The 19,914-nt window shown below is 35.1% G+C and overlaps 1 protein-coding gene across 4 annotated transcripts in view; it reads right to left on the reverse strand.

Moving 5' to 3' along the window:
- The window catches only part of LOC125652656 (uncharacterized), a 41,314-nt gene extending 22,319 nt beyond the window's left edge, over positions 1–18,995 (reverse strand). The window contains exons 1-5 of one of the 4 annotated variants that reach the window (XM_048882001.2): positions 18,741–18,995; positions 10,420–10,965; positions 8,095–8,253; positions 4,194–4,395; positions 3,944–4,068 (exon numbers count right to left, since the gene is read on the reverse strand). In XM_048882001.2, the coding sequence (XP_048737958.2) occupies positions 3,944–4,068; positions 4,194–4,395; positions 8,095–8,253; positions 10,420–10,725 (792 nt within the window). In that variant the 5' untranslated portion in view covers positions 10,726–10,965; positions 18,741–18,995. Of the gene's footprint in view, positions 1–3,943; positions 4,069–4,193; positions 4,396–8,094; positions 8,254–10,419; positions 10,966–11,106; positions 11,567–17,603; positions 17,699–18,740 lie in introns of those variants that run through there. The other 3 variants (XM_048882000.2, XM_048882003.2, XM_048882002.2) reach the window with 3 other exon arrangements.
- Positions 18,996–19,914: the final 919 nt, after the last annotated feature.

Below are 19,914 nucleotides of genomic sequence, written 5' to 3' on the forward strand. Positions count from 1 at the left end.
CCCTATAGTGGCCCTACCCTAATCTCGGCTGAGATCACTTATTTGAAGCAAACAGTAGTGTCGCCCAAGTGCACATTAATTGTTAGAACCAGCCGAAGCTGAAAGTAAATTTCCAGACAAGAATTATGAAGGACTGCTCCGAGATTCGATGAAGGCATTAGTCCAAATATTCAGCCAAGCCGAATCTCAGCCGAGATTAGCCCCACGCTACCCTTGGGGGCCATGGTATTTACAAACTTGAATTTACACTATACTAGGAAACTTAAAATTTCATGTACATTTGAACTTTCTGGCCCAGTGGTTCTTGAGAAGATTTTTAAAGATGTTCCCTATATATTCCCATGCAAACCTTTGATTCCCTATTGTCGCCCTACCCTACCCCCGGGGGCCATGGTTTTAACAAAATGTCAGGAAGCTTTCATGTAAATTTGAACTTTCTGGCCCAGAATGGCATCAGCGACATACTTTATTAGCTCAAGCATTTGACTTCATATTCGTCAGTGGAGTAAACTTTTCCAACCCGTGTTCAACACCAGTGTTATGAAATACACATTGTTTTTTTTTAACTCGAGCAATTTGTGTAACTCAAATGCAAATTGTTAAATCAAATGTGCCCATGTTGTTCAAGTACTTCTTGATCAAAAGTATAGTTTAAATGCTTTATTTACGTGTTATTTATTACCTAATTCAAACGCTTCAAAGACGTCTGTAGTTTCACGGGATATTGCTCAATTGTATTATCACCCTCTCGGGGGAATTGAAGATGATTGCAAGTTTGATAAATATTTGAGTTAAATGTAAACACGTTTTCTGTTTGCAATGACTAAAGAACAGAATGAGTTTTAAGAAATGCTGCTAAAAATTGAAAATTTATCTAATCATGTATTTCATTGGAAAAAAAAATTATCGGACACTTGGTCCGGCCAACAGCTGATACTGATCGGACCAGAAAAAAAAACACCGGACATTTGCCAATGTCTGACGGACCTTCGGAATCACTGTGTAAAATATCAAAACCCTCTCCCCCTTGGTTCGAAAGATTTAGCCCATGTTAAATCATACACTAGGTGAGCTGAGACTCAGAAATGTTATGGACAGACAGATAAACAAGCAACCTGAAAGCTATATTACCACTTTCGCTACGTCTACTTTCGATGTCAATCAAAATGTGTTCACATGGAGCATTTAAATAAATTTTATGATGAAACTGGTGTTTAAACATATGCCTAAAGAGGTGTAAAATATCCCCTTTACATAAAATTAGGTCATGGACTTGTATACATCATCTGTCATTAAACTTGTGTGGCATGTCCAACTCTTTGAAAAGTACCTGTATGTACAGTTTATTACCATGGAACCATGCAGTTCATACATTTAATGTATATGCATTTTCAGTGTGCCATATACACAAGGGAAAACAGGTTAGTGATATTAAGACAACAATTACAATTTTTCTAATCATGAATTAAATCAAATCATCCAAAAAGACCCCCCACCCCCCCCCCAAATAAAAAAAACCCAATAATAATGATAAGGATAAGCTCCTAAATCATATAATATATTCATTTTCTGCTCTTTAAATAATTTTGAAAATTTATAAATATATTTTCCCAGTTTACATATTTCTGTAACATTTGTCAATGACAACAGTTGAACAAGTTTGAAAACAGGGATTTTCAAAGTAATATTTTCATATACTTACTTAGCCATGGTGAGAAAAACATTTTTATAACCACTCGTCCCATGAGATGAGTTAAGATATGACCACTCATCCCTATAATGGTTTACTCATCTCATAATATTTTCATACTTTACATACAAGAAAGACTGTACACAGACATGCGTTATTAATTTTTATTTTTAATCATTATAAACATTCATGCAATCTGTCATGAATAAATTGATAATTCGAGTCATTAATTTGCATATGAATCGTGTAAAGGCGAAACTGCACATCACAGTCTCTTTCAACTTAAAAGCAAAAATTTTTACTTTTCATCTCTATGACATTTTTCTAATGAGTTGCAAAGAGATGTTTTGTAATATACATATAGCGAAACCCCTTCCAGTTGCATTTCAGACATGCTCTGAATAGTTATTTGTCATAGGAGTAAATGAATTCACAACTGTTTATGATTTAAACTACAAATACTAACAAAAATATATACAAAATTAACTAACAAATGATTTTTTTTTTTAAATATTGGGAAAGATTTTTATAAGTCTATACATATTGCCAGGAATATGTCTGGTGTTGAAAATTTAATAATATTGCCTTTTGCATTTTCTTTAATTTTAATATTCAAAACATGTCAATGGTCATCTGCAAACAAAGATGTCTTTATCATTGCATCAGACAATGCTTCATTCATATCCTTATCCTCAAGTTCTATTGCTGCGTTAGGAAAAACCTCACACAGCAATAAAACTTGAGGCTAAGGATATGAAATCTCACACCAAATTTCAGCTTCCTAAATGATGAAAAAGTTTGGAAAACTAAGTTGGGACAGACGAAAAGAGTGCAAAGTGAAACTAGTAGTCATCTCTGGCTTCATCAATAGGGAACTAAAAATCTTTGATACATTTTCAGTATAAGTTTGCTCACAATCATCCTCATCTGATACACTCTTATAACCATTCTCTTCTTTAACTTCTGTCTTTTTTAATTCCTCTACACTCTTTTTCTCTCTTTCATCTGTATGTTTCCCTCCTTTCTCTCTCTTTGTCATTTTTCTTTATGAGAGTCTTTTGAATTCTGAGCTTGTTGTACCATTCAGCCATGGCAATGTTTCAAGATGCAAAGTCACTTATTGATATTGGTGGAATATCAATTTACGTCACCATTTACCCCCCCCCCCCCCCCCCCCTCCATCCTGATGATATTGAAGCCATGCTCTGCCAACCTACTAATGTTTGTGAAATGTACAAACTCTGATCTCATCTTCATAGTTTTTCCTTTTTCTGACTCATTTTGTGTAAATATGTGGTTAACCATGCTTCCAGCGGTAAGATATCACAGCATAGTGAAGCAGGAAGATGAAAAGCTCACAGTTCATTTATCAAATGATGCCCATGTTTATCAACCAATTATGTGATATGTTAACGATTTTAATAATTCAAAATAAAATTTTAAGACAAATTATTTTCTGCAATTATTTTGTCTACGATTCATAAAAATGAAACATCTATTCTTGTTCAACCTCATTTACTCACAGGCAAATTTAAAATAGACAATTCAGTCTATTAAATTCAGATCAAGGTAGCCCGATTTAATACGAGATAGATTTGGATCATTGGACAAGCCTTAAATTTGCACGGATACAGCAGCCATTATAACAAATATAAACATTTAATATAATTGCTATAAGAGCTCCACAAAGTGGGGGAATATTCCCTTACAATGAGTGTCTATAAGCTTTTTCCATGAAGACCCACCGTGACCTTGACCATAAACTCAAAGGGTTCTTTACTCTTGATAACAAAGCTACATGTGATAAAACTTAAACCTGACCTGTAAACATACATTAGTAAATCACATACCAAATTTCAGCTTCCTAAATGAGGAAAAAGTTCGGAAAACTAAGTTGGGACAGACGAAAGGACTGTAGACTGTCTACAAATTCAGTGTTACACATAAAAACACCCATCCATACTAAGAACAGTTCCATTACTACATGAATTGTGAGGGGTAATAAAAGTACTGTTTGCCTAGTTTCGATGCAGTTCAAAAAGCATCAATCTGGGTCACCGTCTTTGCACAAAATTATTTAAATAATCGTGAAAATGGAAGCTGCCAAAGTAAAAGAATAAGAGGAAATTGTATAATCTACTTCTGCCAATACCTGACTGATTGAACAAAAAGGGATACCAGGCTTTTACTACAAGGACATTTCTGATTTTGCCACTTCAGGATTGTTTCCATTACAAAATCAACAAAACATACCTTGTGCTCATCCAGGCATTTCTTCAACTCAACATCTGACTTTTGGTACTGGGTTGTCATCGAAAATATCTTGTGATCTGTGTCTGTAAGCCAGGCCTGCAAAGTCTTCAAATCCATTTCAAGATCTAAGGGTAAGAAAGACAACTCTAATTGTAAAGCACACTTTTCCTGACTAAATTCTAAAGTATTATTAACCTAACCAAGTTACCTCCCTTTGTTCAACTTGGTGGTTACAATTTCACAAACAAACCTCTGATCATAGTTTCAGCATTCTGCCACATTGCCTTGCCACTGACATCTTGTTCCAAAGTGCTCCACATCTTGTTAAGGCAGCTGACTCTTTCTTCTATTTCCTGCTGGAGGTTTGGCTCACGATGAAGGAGTTGTTTTGCATAGTCCATGAAAGATTTGCGCCTGGTTAAAGACTTGTTTAGGAGGTCTAAATTGTTGCTCTGTAAAGATATACATACTTATTTCTTATATAACTTGTAAGATGATTTTTGATTTGGTTAACAAGCCAGGTGTAAATTTACGTACACCCTGCTGAAGCCAGGGTAAATAATGTAATGTCACAATACATTGTCTCCCTACATGCATATGAGATAATGTAAATAAAGAAAATAAGGGCTAGAACCTTTTTCTCTCAAACATTCCTACTGTACACAGGGGAACAACTCTAACAAACATAACTCTACAAAAAGATTTGCCTTCCATACCACCTCGATAACAAATTTGGTTACACAGTAAATAAACTGGTTATCCAGGTCCAATCAGATAATATCAAAGTTGTACACGGATTTACCCTGGGTTGTATTCCAGAAACCTTGAGGTTGCAGACCAGGGTGAATGGAATATAACCATCCTTGATTGGACCTGGATAACTAATAAGATACCATGGTCGAATAGCCGCTCCTGATTTCGTCTTTTACCCATCATTAGTAAAAGATGACATCAGCCGTGGGTAGCTGATGATAATATCTGGATAGTACAAAAATATAATCCTGATTAAGAGCACCCTGGAAATATGCAATTTCTAAGTGTCCCAATAGGTATTTTTCTTTATTGTGTGAAAAATAAGCTTTCTGATGGGCTGAGATCCAGCAAACTAAAAAAAAATAGAATGTTATATTTGTTATATTCACCTGCAAACTTGCCTTTGAGATGGACAAAACATTTGACTTCTCTATCATAGACCATAATTAAATTAAGAAATTCCAAATTGATACGATGATGATTGTATTTTGGTCAATCAGTGAAAACTCACATCACTATTAGCTTTTGACTAGGTCTTGCTTTATGATTAGTGTTAAATATAAAGCAAACTAGCATGGTGCCGCACCATGCCCTTTTTAATTGCACCATGCCCTTTTTTCTCATTAAATTTTTTTAAAAATATTTGTAAATATAAACAATTGTTCTTTACTTCACAAGGTTGATTGAAAAGTTTAAAATCAAGGCAGCAGGTATTAACTTTTAAAGAGGCTAAATGATCATTCTATTACTATCATAGTATGATACAATGAAAGTGCCCCGGAATTGTCTTGCCGCGACGAAAAGTGCCCTTTTGAACATATGGTATAGTATGTGTGCACTCTTTAGATCCTAGATTTAACACTAATAATTGTATCTGAATTCTATCACAATTGGAGTAACAATTGTTGAATTATAGTAACATTGAACCCAATCTAAAGATGATCCATCAGGTATATTTTGGTAAGTTGTATTAGCTGTTTTTGATGTTTTAAATTATCTAGTCATATAATACAAAAATAATGGTGTTTCTAATCACTTTTGGCTAGGCCTTGAATTGTATCTGCATACAAAATGGTCAACCAGGTATCGGTTCATAGGCTCTTCTGTTCTAAATCATCGAGTCATATAATGAAACATTTGACAGTCAATACGATGGTTTAGTTAACTGAAAAAGTGCAATCTTCACCTCTGGACTCGGTGAATATAGTACTTCACAGCCGCTAAAGCCTCATATTGCATGAGAAAATGTCAATCATTGTGTATTGTTCAAATCTTAAATCTAGTGAGAGCGAAAGTTATTTGTATACAAATGCAGTACGTATTATACAGTTATTGGCACTTTTGAGGTCAATAAAATGCTGAGCCCAGAAGTCGGGGTGAACATTGTACTTTGCGGGTAGCTAAAGCATTGTATTTCTAGATTTCAAGAAAAACAAAATTTATAATTAATTAGTATTCACAGAATTGTGGAAACATGATACTACCAGGGTGTCAAGCCACTTTTGGTCTATAATATATATGATTATAGGAATTTTCCCTCCACTTTATAGGGCAAACATAGGGATTTTTACAGCAGATTTATAGGAATAAATTGGGTTTTTATTAAAGAATTTGTATAAAAGTTTATTGTTTCTGCATAAAAATCTAGCAAGCATAGTATCTTACTGGGGAAGAAATAATATTAAACATAAAACAAAGACAAAATCCTTTCAGATGTGGACAGTTTTCCATCCAATAGACAGTTCTTGATTATAAAATCATCATAGTTATTCTCTTTATAACAATCTAATTAAATATCAATCTAGCATTAGCTCCTGGATTTTTTGTTTTTTTCTCTCCTATTTTTATCATTTTTGAAAATAGGACTATCATTTTGTTTTTGGATATATAGGGCTTTATAGGGATTTTAATGACTTATAGGGAAAATATAGTAACCTTCAAGTTTATAGGAAAATATAGGAATAGATAGGGACTTGACACCCTGTACTACAATTTCATAAAACTTGTCTCCATAAACGTGCATGGCAATGAAAAAGAAAGCCAAGCATAATAACATTTCATATGGGTCATTTACTTTCAGTTTTGGGTACACATGTATCGAATTTCCATTTTACAACAACCTCTGCTTTGTGGTAATTTACTGTAATTACATGAACAAAGCCTGAAAAGCAACACATACACTATACCTGCCAGGTACACAGGTTTTAAATTTTACCTGTCAGGCTTAGTAATTACACCTATTTGGTGAAATAACATAACCCAAATCAAAATTATTATCAGACACTTCATTTTATCATGGGAAGTCAGGTTTTTGTTACATGAATGACTGTTAATGGAGGAGTCATATATCTGTAAATTCAATGCCTAACATTTAATGTCAAAGGATACCTAAATAAATGACAATTTTGTGGTGGGAATATTTCATGATGCATTTGTCAATTTTTTTTATACATGTATCTCAAAGTTGTTTCAATTGAAAAAAGAGAGAGAGAGAGAGAGAGAGAGAGAGAGAGAGAGAGAGAGAGAGAGAGAGATTGACATTATGCTGCAGTAATTCACAAAAAAGTTGATTAAGTAAATTCATGTTTCTTCAAAGAGAAATCTCTAAATCTCATGACATTTAATATTGGTCCAGACCCTACCAATAAAGACCAGTTTTGGGGAGAGACTAGGACAGCTTTTCATCAATCAATACCACAACGATAAGGCAGAGAAAATATTGATGATGAATGATTACTTCTCGCGACAGAGTGGTAAGGATGCAAGGGTCAAACAGAGTTCAGGAAATTAATTGGAGTGGGATACTTGGTTTTGGTAATGTGATAGGGTCTTTAACAGATCATATATTCTAGTAAATCCCATGGTATATGTATTGCAATGAATTTTATAACCACCATCATAGTCTACAAATGTTGAATCTAATGTACTATTATTGTATGTTCTACAGATATAGCCAAACTCTGTTTAAAGGCAGTGTCTGTATTAATTTTGACACCAACTGCAAATTATATCAAGTTGGTACATACTGTATACATTATCTGTAATCTTCAACATTTGTTGTTTCTGCAATGCAAGATCTCTTTAATAACCATACCTCATTGTAGTGCAAAAGATATACTGTACTGGATGTTGCTTGTATTTTTTGCAGTAAAGCATCTATTCTGAATACATAGTTGGTCTACACACTTGATATTTCTTTATCTTAGAAAGATAGCCATTACAAAAACCATGCCTTGTGATGTAATTTCAGAAATCTTGGCATGCAAGTGAAAACCTTGCCTTAATATTTAACTAACTATTTCTACATTTTGGATAATCAACCATTTGATTTTATGTACAATTTAATCTTGTATCAGTTGGGTATGTCCAGTAGGTATGGTTTCTATGTCAAAACTTACCTGGGCTAGATACTTTTCAGAGAGCATCTTTGAACCCAGTGACTTTTGGGCCACCCTCTGGACATTGGTCAGCCACTGGGACAACTCTCTATACTGTTGACGGAACTCCATTAGTGAAACCTTTTTGTTGCCATCTGTATCCTCAGTGTCATCTGGGAACTGTGAAGACAATATACATTATGTACATCAACTAAAGCTACATCTGGATTATACATACTCTACAACTAAAGCTACATTTGGATTATACATACTCTACAACTAAAGCTACATTTGGATTATACATACTATGGCTACCTGAAAACAGCAGTCTGACAAACTTTGAACAAAAATCTGATCTACCCTATAAATGTCTTATTTACCTCAAAGTGCAATTGAAAAGTTTGTTCTGCAATATCCATAATTTTTTTTATTTCAAAGAAAGGTAGGGGGCCTCTAAACTTACACTTCTTAGAACATCTGAGCATATTACACTAGCTCTTTTGTGGTAAGACCTTTCATCCCATCCTAATCTTAAAAGTATCAGTACGTTATATATAATGCATAGAAAAAGGTGTGACAAGAGCCTCTCTGAAGACTGATTTCACATCCCCCTACGGCCTTCAGGGGGGTATATCTGCATGCAATTCTAATCTCAGTATCTTATTAGTTATCATGCAGTAATTGTTTAAGAAACTCTCTTGTGTATAACAGAAATCATAAAATGCTGGTAATTATGAAAGATCACATCAACCCTTATTTAGCTGACATTCAATGATTGAAGCAATCAATTTAATCTCCTTTTGTTATCTAGGACAGTTTATTGATTGGTGGACTAGCATTCACCATTACTACCTGGCTCAGTTTGAATAGACCATACAATGTGCAAACTCACGCACAATTATTGTGACAGTTAGAACGTAATTGTCCACTTCTTCAACAAAAAGCACCTCGAAATTGTAATATACATCAGTACAGAAAAATCTGACTGCCTAAATATATACCAGTATAGTCAACACAACACACTCAGTATAGTCAACACAACACACTCAGTATACATCAGTATAGTCAACACAACACACTCAGTATAGTCAACACAACACACTCAGTATACATCAGTATAGTCAACACAACACACTCAGTATACATCAGTATAGTCAACACAACACACTCAGTATAGTCAACACAACACACTCAGTATACATCAGTATAGTCAACACAACACACTCAGTATACATCATTATAGTCAATACAACACACTCAGTATACATCAGTATAGTCAACACAACACACTCAGTATACATCAGTATAGTCAACACAACACACTCAGTATACATCAGTATAGTCAACACAACACACTCAGTATACATCAGTATAGTCAACACAACACACTCAGTATAGTCAACACAACACACTCAGTATAGTCAAAACAACACACTCAGTATACATCAGTATAGTCAACACAACACACTCAGTATACATCAGTATAGTCAACACAACACTCTCAGTATAGTCAACACAACACACTCAGTATACATCAGTATAGTCAACACAACACACTCAGTATACATCAGTATAGTCAACACAACACTCTCAGTATACATCAGTATAGTCAACACAACACTCTCAGTATACATCAGTATAGTCAACACAACACTCTCAGTATACATCAGTATAGTCAACACAACACACTCAGTATACATCAGTATAGTCAACACAACACACTCAGAATACATCAGTATAGTCAACACAACACACTCAGTATACATCAGTATAGTCAACACAACACTCTCAGTATAGTCAACACAACATACTCAGAATACATCAGTATAGTCAACACAACACACTCAGTATAGTCAACACAACATACTCAGTATACATCAGTATAGTCAACACAACACACTCAGTATAGTCAACACAACACACTCAGTATACATCAGTATAGTCAACACAACACACTCAGTATACATCAGTATAGTCAACACAACACACTCAGAATACATCAGTATAGTCAACACAACACACTCAGTATACATCAGTATAGTCAACACAACACACTCAGTATACATCAGTATAGTCAACACAACACACTCAGTATACATCAGTATAGTCAACACAACACACTCAGTATACATCAGTATAGTCAACACAACACACTCAGTATACATCAGTATAGTCAACACAACACACTCAGTATACATCAGTATAGTCAACAAAACACCCCAACACTCAGTATACTCAACAAAAAACCCCGAAACTCAATATACACCAATATAGTCAACAAAACTTTAGAAACATAAATGCATTTTCAAGAAATCTAATAGATAAAATGATTTTTTCTTCACTTACCTGGCAAGCTTCAATAATATCTTTATCCAAAAGATATTGCTCAATGGTAGAAAGTAGTTCTGTTCTACCATATTTTACTCGAAATTTCTCTTTCAACTTCAATGTCGTAGCTGGAGAGTTTCCAGGTGTGCTCAGGAAACTGTCATCCAGGGTCTCCGAAAAGGTAGGGGAGTGTGAGCGACTACTCACTCGACTGCTGAGTGTGCTCGTTACAGAGACGTCATCCCCCACGACACGCCGCCTTTTTGCCTCTGAAGGTGAATTCAGAGGATTGGTTCCGCCGTAAGAATTTTCCTTGAAGCTCATTTTTCTCGAAAATATCCCCCTCTCTGTAGTATTGTGAAATCTGACCGTTAATAAGGTATACTCAGATTTAGTGTTTTTCTTAATGTTGTTTAATTTCCAGAGGTAGTTTTAGTGTGCATATTGTTCTTGAATCCATGCCATTTTCGTTGCCGCAAATATCTGTCCTGGTAAGTACGGACATTAGTCCATATACATCTCGCGTCTTTAGATCTGCTTCGGAACTTTGTATCCACACGCAACCTGAAAAGTACAAAGCATCAGAAATTAAGGTCAAAAACATTCTCTGTTGTTGGATTCCCGAGAAACATGGTGATAATGACTTCAACACTCAGAGGTACTCAAGCTGTGCAGAGGAAAGTTGTGCTATCGAAATACATTTACCTGCTAAGGATTGAACCACTTAAATGCACAGTGTATGACCTTTATCAATCACAGTACTGTTAATAACAAATGTGTTTGTCAAAATTCCTTGAATACTGGACAGAAACCATGGCTAGTCTTGGTACAGTCCATTTCTCATCACACTTCCCCTATAACCTATACCTTCTTCATTTATATGTGAACCTGTACTTCCTGTACATCAAAACTGGTTTCATTCCACATACCTTTTCCATACAGCTAAACAGATGAGTTTTAACACACGTATTGTCCTTATTACAGAGCATCAGGTGGAAATATTTTCACAGCATCAATTTACTCATGTCCTTCTCTCACATATATTTTCCAACAGATTCAAATCAGGTGTCAAATTTCCAAAGAAACCAGTATCAATACAAATTTCAAGAAATTTTCACACATGCATGAGAACATCTCCATAAAGAAATGTGCACTCAGTGAGTTATTTTTAGATGATTCAGGCTGCTGAGCTATATAGAATGAGGTTCCCCAAGGGGAGGAGAAAATCACATGTAAACACGAGATGTTTATCAGATAGCCTATAGTCTTCATTATCAGTCTTTTAAGAGTCAGAAATTTGACCCATGTTGGTTTGTCTTACACAGTGTTGAACATCATCAAATTCCTTGATATTAAGAAATGATTAATGGTCATCATCTTCAAATAAACTGACTCCAGGCATATGACTTCAGTCAATGGAAACTGAAAGGCCATAAAATTTGGACAGTCAGTAACCTGACAAGCGTGACTGTGTGTCCACTACATAATGTCCAAGAAAATTATCTGACCATCCATGATGTGCCAATAGGCTTAACAGTGTGAACAAATTTAGAAATTATAGAGTTGACCTGATTATGACATTAGCCACAAGTAGAAGGTGGAAAGCAATCAATATCTCCCTTTTTTATGTTATGGTCTGGTCCTAGCATCTGTGTAGAAAACCAGGTGAATACTCCAGTAGAATTACCTATGATGATAATAGGAACTTGCCACAGTATTACTAAGAAGTGATTAGTAGCTGCAGGTAGAGCTCATTAAATTACAATAGATTCATTTTAATCCTAGTCTAGAAGGTAATGTGTATCAAACTCTAAATGTCACACAATTCAGCAGGGAGTCTTCTTTCTACCATTTAAATGTAGAACAATTTTCATTGATTAAAAAAAATCCATGATTGGCAAATAAACAGCCTGATTACCGTCCTCTCATTGTGCATCACTGAAACATTTTTTTCTTTTCCAGTATCTTTATTGTTTAAACACACCGAGGCATAATAATGTGAATTTGCATTAATATGCGCTGAAGTAGAATTCCTCACTACAATACTCACAGAAATTGATCACAGAGTATGGGCTAGTCAATAAATCTTTAATCCAACTTTCTACACTTGTATCAGAGCCAAGTGTTACTCCAACAAACATATCTTTTTAACAAGAGAAGTCTAATCTATATTTATTCAATACTTGAGGTAAACTAGTCAAAAATTAAAAAAAAAAAAAAAACAAGAGGGGAAGTAAACAGCATTATTTAATATTATTAAGCATGTCAGCAAATCAATTCTAAATTTTCAACTGGTTTGGTAAAAACATATGTAGAACAATATGACAACAATGGAGCACAGAAGGTAATGAATGAGTTTTTGACAGCTAGACAGAAATGCCTAGGGTGATTTACCATCCACTGCATTGTTGTGTCAGTTCATTTTTTACATACTGTGTACACAGTTCACAGTGTCAACCAGATGCACCAGAAAAATAAACATCCACTCCTTACAATTTAAACATCCCATCTATTTACAAACTTGGTGCTCAATTCACCAAACAGAAAAAAGAAAGAAAACTAAATCCCTCAGCTGGCAACATAAGAAATCTGTTCCTGTATATATATATACAAGCGTACACATTGTTGGCATATATTGAAATACAACTACATTCTTCTACTTTTACCTGTTTTTCATTTAGTTTATGCTTCAATCTGCTAGGAGATATAGAAAATGATCACTGGAAATTCATCATATGCAGTGGTTTGTTAGCATGTTTACAGTGATTATATAATCCAAACATACCCCTACATGAGCTAATAACAATCAAGACCTGAAACTAATTAGAACTGATTATGATTACGACTGTACATGAGCATTATTTGTTGAACATGCCTATAACCTGTTCTATCCCACTTTCTGCTGAACACAATCTTTCATGAGATACTGCAGAATGCAGTACTTCATTAGTTACACTGAATAATGCATGTGTATTTATTTACTTTCCTAAATATTTGAGCACGCTCACATATGATTATGTATGTTCAAATCCAGATGAAGGAAATAATGCATACATGTGTATTTATTTAAAAATTTGGCACAATCAGACCTGATGCACTATTTGGTGTGATTGTTATTTAGTGGATCGTTTAAGAATGACAATAAATACTTTTTTTTGGGTAATTTTGCAACCCTTATTTGGCACCTCACTTCAGCATCAAAGATACTAAATTATGAAACCCCATTGAAATATGTACACAGAACATATGTTCACACATTAGAAACAGAAAAGATTGGATTCAATGTCTGACTGACCAAGATGTAGGGCTCATGGTGGGTGTGACCGGTCAACAGGGGATGCTTACTCATCCTAGGCACTTGAACAATGATTCCATCTCAGGTGTTTCCTGGGTCCCTGTTTGCCATACTCTCAATTTTGTTATCCTTATAGGATTTATGAGATTGATCACTGTTTATTATCTTCATTTTTTCATGTAATAAAATTGTGGTAAATTTCAATTGGTAAATAAATCTTAAGTATTTAACCGGTTTTATATATTAATTAAACTAGTGGTATATAAAAGTTTGTATCTTAATTAAACTAGTGGTATATAAAAGTTTGTTGATATAGTATAAAAACTAAATGCATAGTAAGGAAAAGCAGAAAAGGATGTACCAAAATTGTGAATTTCATAACCCCAAACTTTTGACTCTAGGACGGGTCCAAATTAGTCATATTGTGTTAAGGTTACATATTTTTAACTAACTACTCAGGTGACCTTCAAAGGCTTGTGTGCCTCTTGTTCTTACAGATGTGTGGTTGTAGAGAAGACAATTTTTGAAAATTGGTCAATTTTTCAACCCCTAAGGCCCCAGGGGTTAAAGAGTCCTGACATCTTAAGTCTCCCTTGTCCCAAAGATGCTTCATACCAAATTTGAAAAGAATACTGAAATGATAGTTATCAAGAAGAAGTTAAAAATGTTCAGTTGTTCATGGCTTAACGCACGACAGACACATTACAACAGACACTGACCAATAGGTCACTTGAGTTGGTGACCTAAAAAACAAAGAGTCCTGAAACAATACATTAAACAGAAATTCAAGTCTCTGCAGCTCGTAAAATTCAACTACCAGTACTGCATGGTATTGATTATAACTTTGTTCTTCACAGATATTTAACCACACGCAAGAATCATGTGGGTGTGGACCGTGTATAATCTCAACATTTCTACATGACACAGAGTTTCAAGGAAACAGGAAAATAAGAGATACACAGACCTGCATGTACCTAAAAACTAATGTAAAGCACGTGTGTTGATGGCAGATTGACAAATCTATAGTCCCATGTCTATCCCACTACTTTCTCATTATTATAAATTATGAACCTCCTGTTGAGGATATCAAATTTCCCGTTTACTTTGAAATATCTCCCATCATCTAATGGAGTTTAACAGGAGACCTGGATGCATATTGATTACTGTTACTATATGAATAATGAAATGTATCACTGTATGCAGCAACATGAAATTTTAAAAGTCTTAATGTCCTACTTTATCAAAACTTGAATCCAATCGTGAAATATCATTTTGACCTGATTCAAGCACTGGTTTTTAAACACTAAATAATCACAAGCAAACTTGGATGAGGTTTGTTATCTTTAGTTGCATGAAAAATGTGAATGAAATGGCTAAATAAGGACACTTTCATATTACATATACACAACGATGATGGGTACCACGATTATTTAAATCATACCAACAAAGTATACTATTAATTCATGCATCATACATGTGCAGTTGATTAGTTAAAGTATCCTGCTTGGTGCAAAATTCTGTAAATAAAAAAACCCCAGTCATTTAAGGTATTCCAAATCACTTTTTACACACTGAAACCAACAAGTTTTTAAATGGTTGTTTTTTGGTATATATACGAAAAGTTGGTTCTGTGAGTAAACAGTTCAATGATACGAATTGAATATATTTTGGTTTAAGCAACCCTGACGAGGTTATAATTAGAACACTTTTTAGTGTATTGCAGGTCACTTCTGGGTATTTTGAATAACCCAGTTAACAGTTAAACATGACCCGAAAACAACATTTCACCAATTGAATTTGGTAGTATTATTTAACCACAGTCTCTAAAAACAAGAGGTACTGTGAGCAATGCTCACTAAAAATACCCCCTGCTTACCCCAATCTCCCAAAGAGTGTTGGTAATAGGTAAAACTTCAGTATTATGATCCAAAAGGTATCTAGGAACACAGCATCTCCATGCAATGAAAAAAGCCGTTAAAGAATTTAAATGGAAACCATATTGCTACTTCGATGTCCAGTGCGCTTGACCTTTGACCTTTTTACCCCAAAATCAATAGGGAACATCTTCATCCCATGGGTGGTCCATATGTATGATATGGTGACTGTAGGTGGAAAGGATAACGCTTTAGAGCCCAGAAACCATATTGCTACTTTGATGTCCAGTGCACTTGACCTTTGACTTTTTGACACCAAAATCGATAGGGAACATCTTCACCCCATGGATAGTCCATATATATGATATGGTGACGGTAGGTGGAAAGGATAATGCTTTAGAGCCCGGAAACAATTGTGTCTACAGACGGATGGACGGACAGACAGACAACCCGATTCCATTATACCCCCCCCCCCCCCACAACTTGTTGCGAGGGGTATAATAATGAGATAATCACTTAGCACTTGTTCTTGTTTTAAATTATTTTAAAGTTCAAAATCCCCTCTGCAAAACAAAGGGCGGGTCATGCAGGAAAAGATATTTCTGCATAACAATTACCATCAAAATAAAGGTTTAAAAATATTTTGACTGCAAAATGTAGGCATTTCAATAAAATTATTTTATTAAAAAGATTTTTTTTTTCCAAACCATTTTCTATAGATAGTCATTTATGCTAATTGTACATTGCAGGATAACTATGTTTGTGTGAATTTGAATGTTTTATTCTATTAATCATACTCTTTCACTTGTGAACATTTTGTTTTTCTCTCTAACATGCTCAGTTTGCTTCAAAGGGCCCTTGATTGGAAATAAATCATCATATCATATCTGATACCTGAAACCTGCACACATACTTGTACACAATGTGTATAAAAAACGGTCAATCCTTATAGTAAATCCATACTAGTCCTTATCAAACCATTAACTTTACATACCTTGCATAAAGAAATAATTATCAGAAACTACAAAGCAGCACATACACGTGGACAGCTCGCTCATTTATTTGGTTGCAGTTATGTACACACGTGATTCGAAATACCCCAAACTGTAGGGGTTGCATTCATACTTTTAAAGTATTGACAAAAACAATCAATACTCTTGGAAGCTTATAAAATTACCATCCTATCAAGATCTTATATGTCATGACTCATGCTATATCCATCAACAACCCTACGACATCGATGAGAAAAATCATGCAGTGTTTCCCACACGGACATTCATTTGCTAAGGCCCTGCAAGGATAGAGACTTGTTAATCAATATATCAATGCATGACATTTACCCTTTTAATTTCTGGACATGTACCTTGCTGGTGTTAATAGTTTGGTGGTTACACGTGTGGATGTGTCGTGCAAAGTAAATAATGATAGTAAAATCAAGAGAATCACAAGCATTGAAAATGTGACTGTTTCTGTATATTACCCTAAAGTGACAAACAGCTGACACTACAAACCACGTGTTCTTTGACAGCTTGCACCTTCTAACTCAAGACCAAAAGAGAGTTATACCATTTGTAGTTTCTCTCATTCAAAAGCTGTACATGAATTCTGTATGGATTATTAGGATATATTGAAAACTGACAGAGAATGCTGTCTCGTAATACAGAGCTGTTCTCAAAAAAAAAGACCTAGGCCTACCATTTCTGAATTCAACTTCAATATAAGGCATTGGCAGTGGATTTACCCATGTACAGGAAACATTGAAAAGGAACAAAGACTGGCGAACATAATATATCCCTGTAGTATAGTTATGGTATACTGTATACCACGTGTGGTGCACATAGATTCTATAGATTACAATACAAAAAATGTGACAGATTCTTTTGACACTAACTTTGACTCATCTATACATCTGTATTGCTGTTCAAATATTTGAAAAACAAATGCTGAATGAAAAGAAAAAAAATCGATTATGTTATTGATTGAGAAGTAGCCTCACTCCGATTCATTTCAATACATGAAAAAATGTGGTATACCTTAAATAAATAACGTTTTCACATGATCATTGCCGCGCACCTCAGCGCTGATCCACCATTGATGAATTTTGTCCGTATTCAATTTGTAAATACAACTTTCATTGGATGACCTACTTATGACGTAGATTATTTAGGCGCGCGGATCTAAGTGGCGCGTTAGTCCACCAACTTGTTAAAATTCGAGGTTTTGTATTTTGTCAATCGTTTTTCATTGCACAGGGGATGTAACTAGCTCTTAAATCATGGGGCATGGTGTATGCATTATTAAATATTGTGGATTGATGGCAAAATGTATGTTGAAGCACCTGTTATATACTTTAACAAATCATTTCACAATAATATATTTCCTTAATGAATGCGACCTAGCTGCAATAATGTAGCCCTTTCCGATTTGGGGTGGGGGGTGGGGGGAAACGTCATAATAAAAAAGGCGGATAGGACTACATTACTGCAGCAACCATATAATGGCACTTTTTCCTCCCCGCCCCTAACGACAAAGGTAACATTTTTCTGTACAATTTTCCAACCAAATGGGCAACCTTCCTCTGCATGTGCGTGAATGAGGAAATGAATTTCACTGAGAGGTGGGGCTGTGCAGCACTCTCGAGAACTGTCGCATTTATACAGAGGATTGCAACTGAACCCCGGTCTGGCCCATGACAGTCCCGGCTGGATTTAGTAACATAGTGAAATATTTCCTCTTGAAGTATTCGTTAGTAATTTTGCATTTCATATTTCGCTGGCAAAGAAAATTTAATTCTTCATATCAGTCTATCATTTGTTGTGTACGGCAACAACCTAATCAGCATAAAGGGAACGGTAATTACAAAAGTCACCCTTGGTCACCGAATAAGGTCGAAAATGACAGATATAATTTTGCCCTAATATTTGACATGTCAGTGTTATCAAATATGATTAAAGTCCCAGCGTGGACAAAGATATTACTTTAAATCATCAACTAGCTTGACGTAAATAGTTATCTATCATGTGTATTCCTTTCGTTCCCAAATCGTCAGATCAATTAAACACATTCCAACCTCCGAGGTAATCATGCTATATGCACTTCTATAGTTAATCGTATCAAAAAGCTATTTAGGGGGAGATTGACCACTCAAAATATCTATATTACGTTCTTACCGAGCACTAGAGAGGGTTCGTCCTTTTCTCCATTGACATTTTCGGGAGGATTCCCTGTATCCTCCTGAGAATCTTCTTTCTCTTACACCTTCAGGTGTGACGTTCTACTTCGGTGAACTCAGGCCTTTCTGCATTACGAATTCCAATAATGAATTTTTTCCGTGTAGACTAGACACTGCAATGTACATAGATTCACGCTTGGTTAGTGGTCCCGTAATACACATAACAGCTTTAGGTTATAAATCCTCACAAAGAAGCTTATTATCTCTGAACAGGATTCCCAAACCATCAGTTTATTCAAAGACATGCTTTTGAAGTAAAGCGTGTAAATAATTGATCATTCTCAGGTATACTCTATTCATAACATATATATATATATGTACTGTATAATTCCACTGATCCTTTTCCACGACTAAGGAGATTAAACGGATTTTTAGAAATATTCTTTTAGGAGAATCAGAGTCTGTGCGTGCAGAGATTTAGAACCTGCCAACCTCTTTGGGTATAACAAAAACTGAAAAACAAACTATAAGACATGATATGAAAAGTGGCTTTAAAATTGCTTTTAATTTCTTTAGACTAGAAGAATTATAGACAAGTCTCCCCGCTGGTAACTTGCATCCCCCTCCCCCCAATCTAATTAAAATTAGATCCTATGGATCTACTATCGCTACACATAGGATGAGCGGATCATAAGATCTAATTCTAATATAGATTACCCCCCCCCCCCCCTCCCTGCCAAATCGCCCGTACTTTTTGTCAAGTCAACCACACCCAGCAACCAACTCACTTCACTTGACCAACTCGTCCTTATACAACCAACTCGTCCCCACCTAAAACTCAACTCGTCTCAATAGTACTAATTCGCCTTTAACCTAAATATCCTTGCCAATATTCTAACCCCCCCCCCTTCTCAAAGATACGTCTATATGATAATGCACATCTTGTTACCAACGCACACCCCACCTCGACTCTTCATAAACCAGTGATTCCATGCAATATCAAAGCCTTTGTTGTGGCAAAAAAAGGATAAAAAACGTGTGTTTAATATTCTAATATTATAATAATATTCTAATAAACTTGCAGTAAATCTCACGGGTAGAAGCAAATGGTTGGTTGAAAATTGCATGGTTCGGAAGAAGTCGAAAATGTGAAGTTTTTTTTTTTTTGCAGA

Source organism: Ostrea edulis, chromosome 5 (assembly GCF_947568905.1).
Source record: "Ostrea edulis chromosome 5, xbOstEdul1.1, whole genome shotgun sequence".
In the NCBI taxonomy this organism is placed as follows: domain Eukaryota; kingdom Metazoa; phylum Mollusca; class Bivalvia; order Ostreida; family Ostreidae; genus Ostrea; species Ostrea edulis.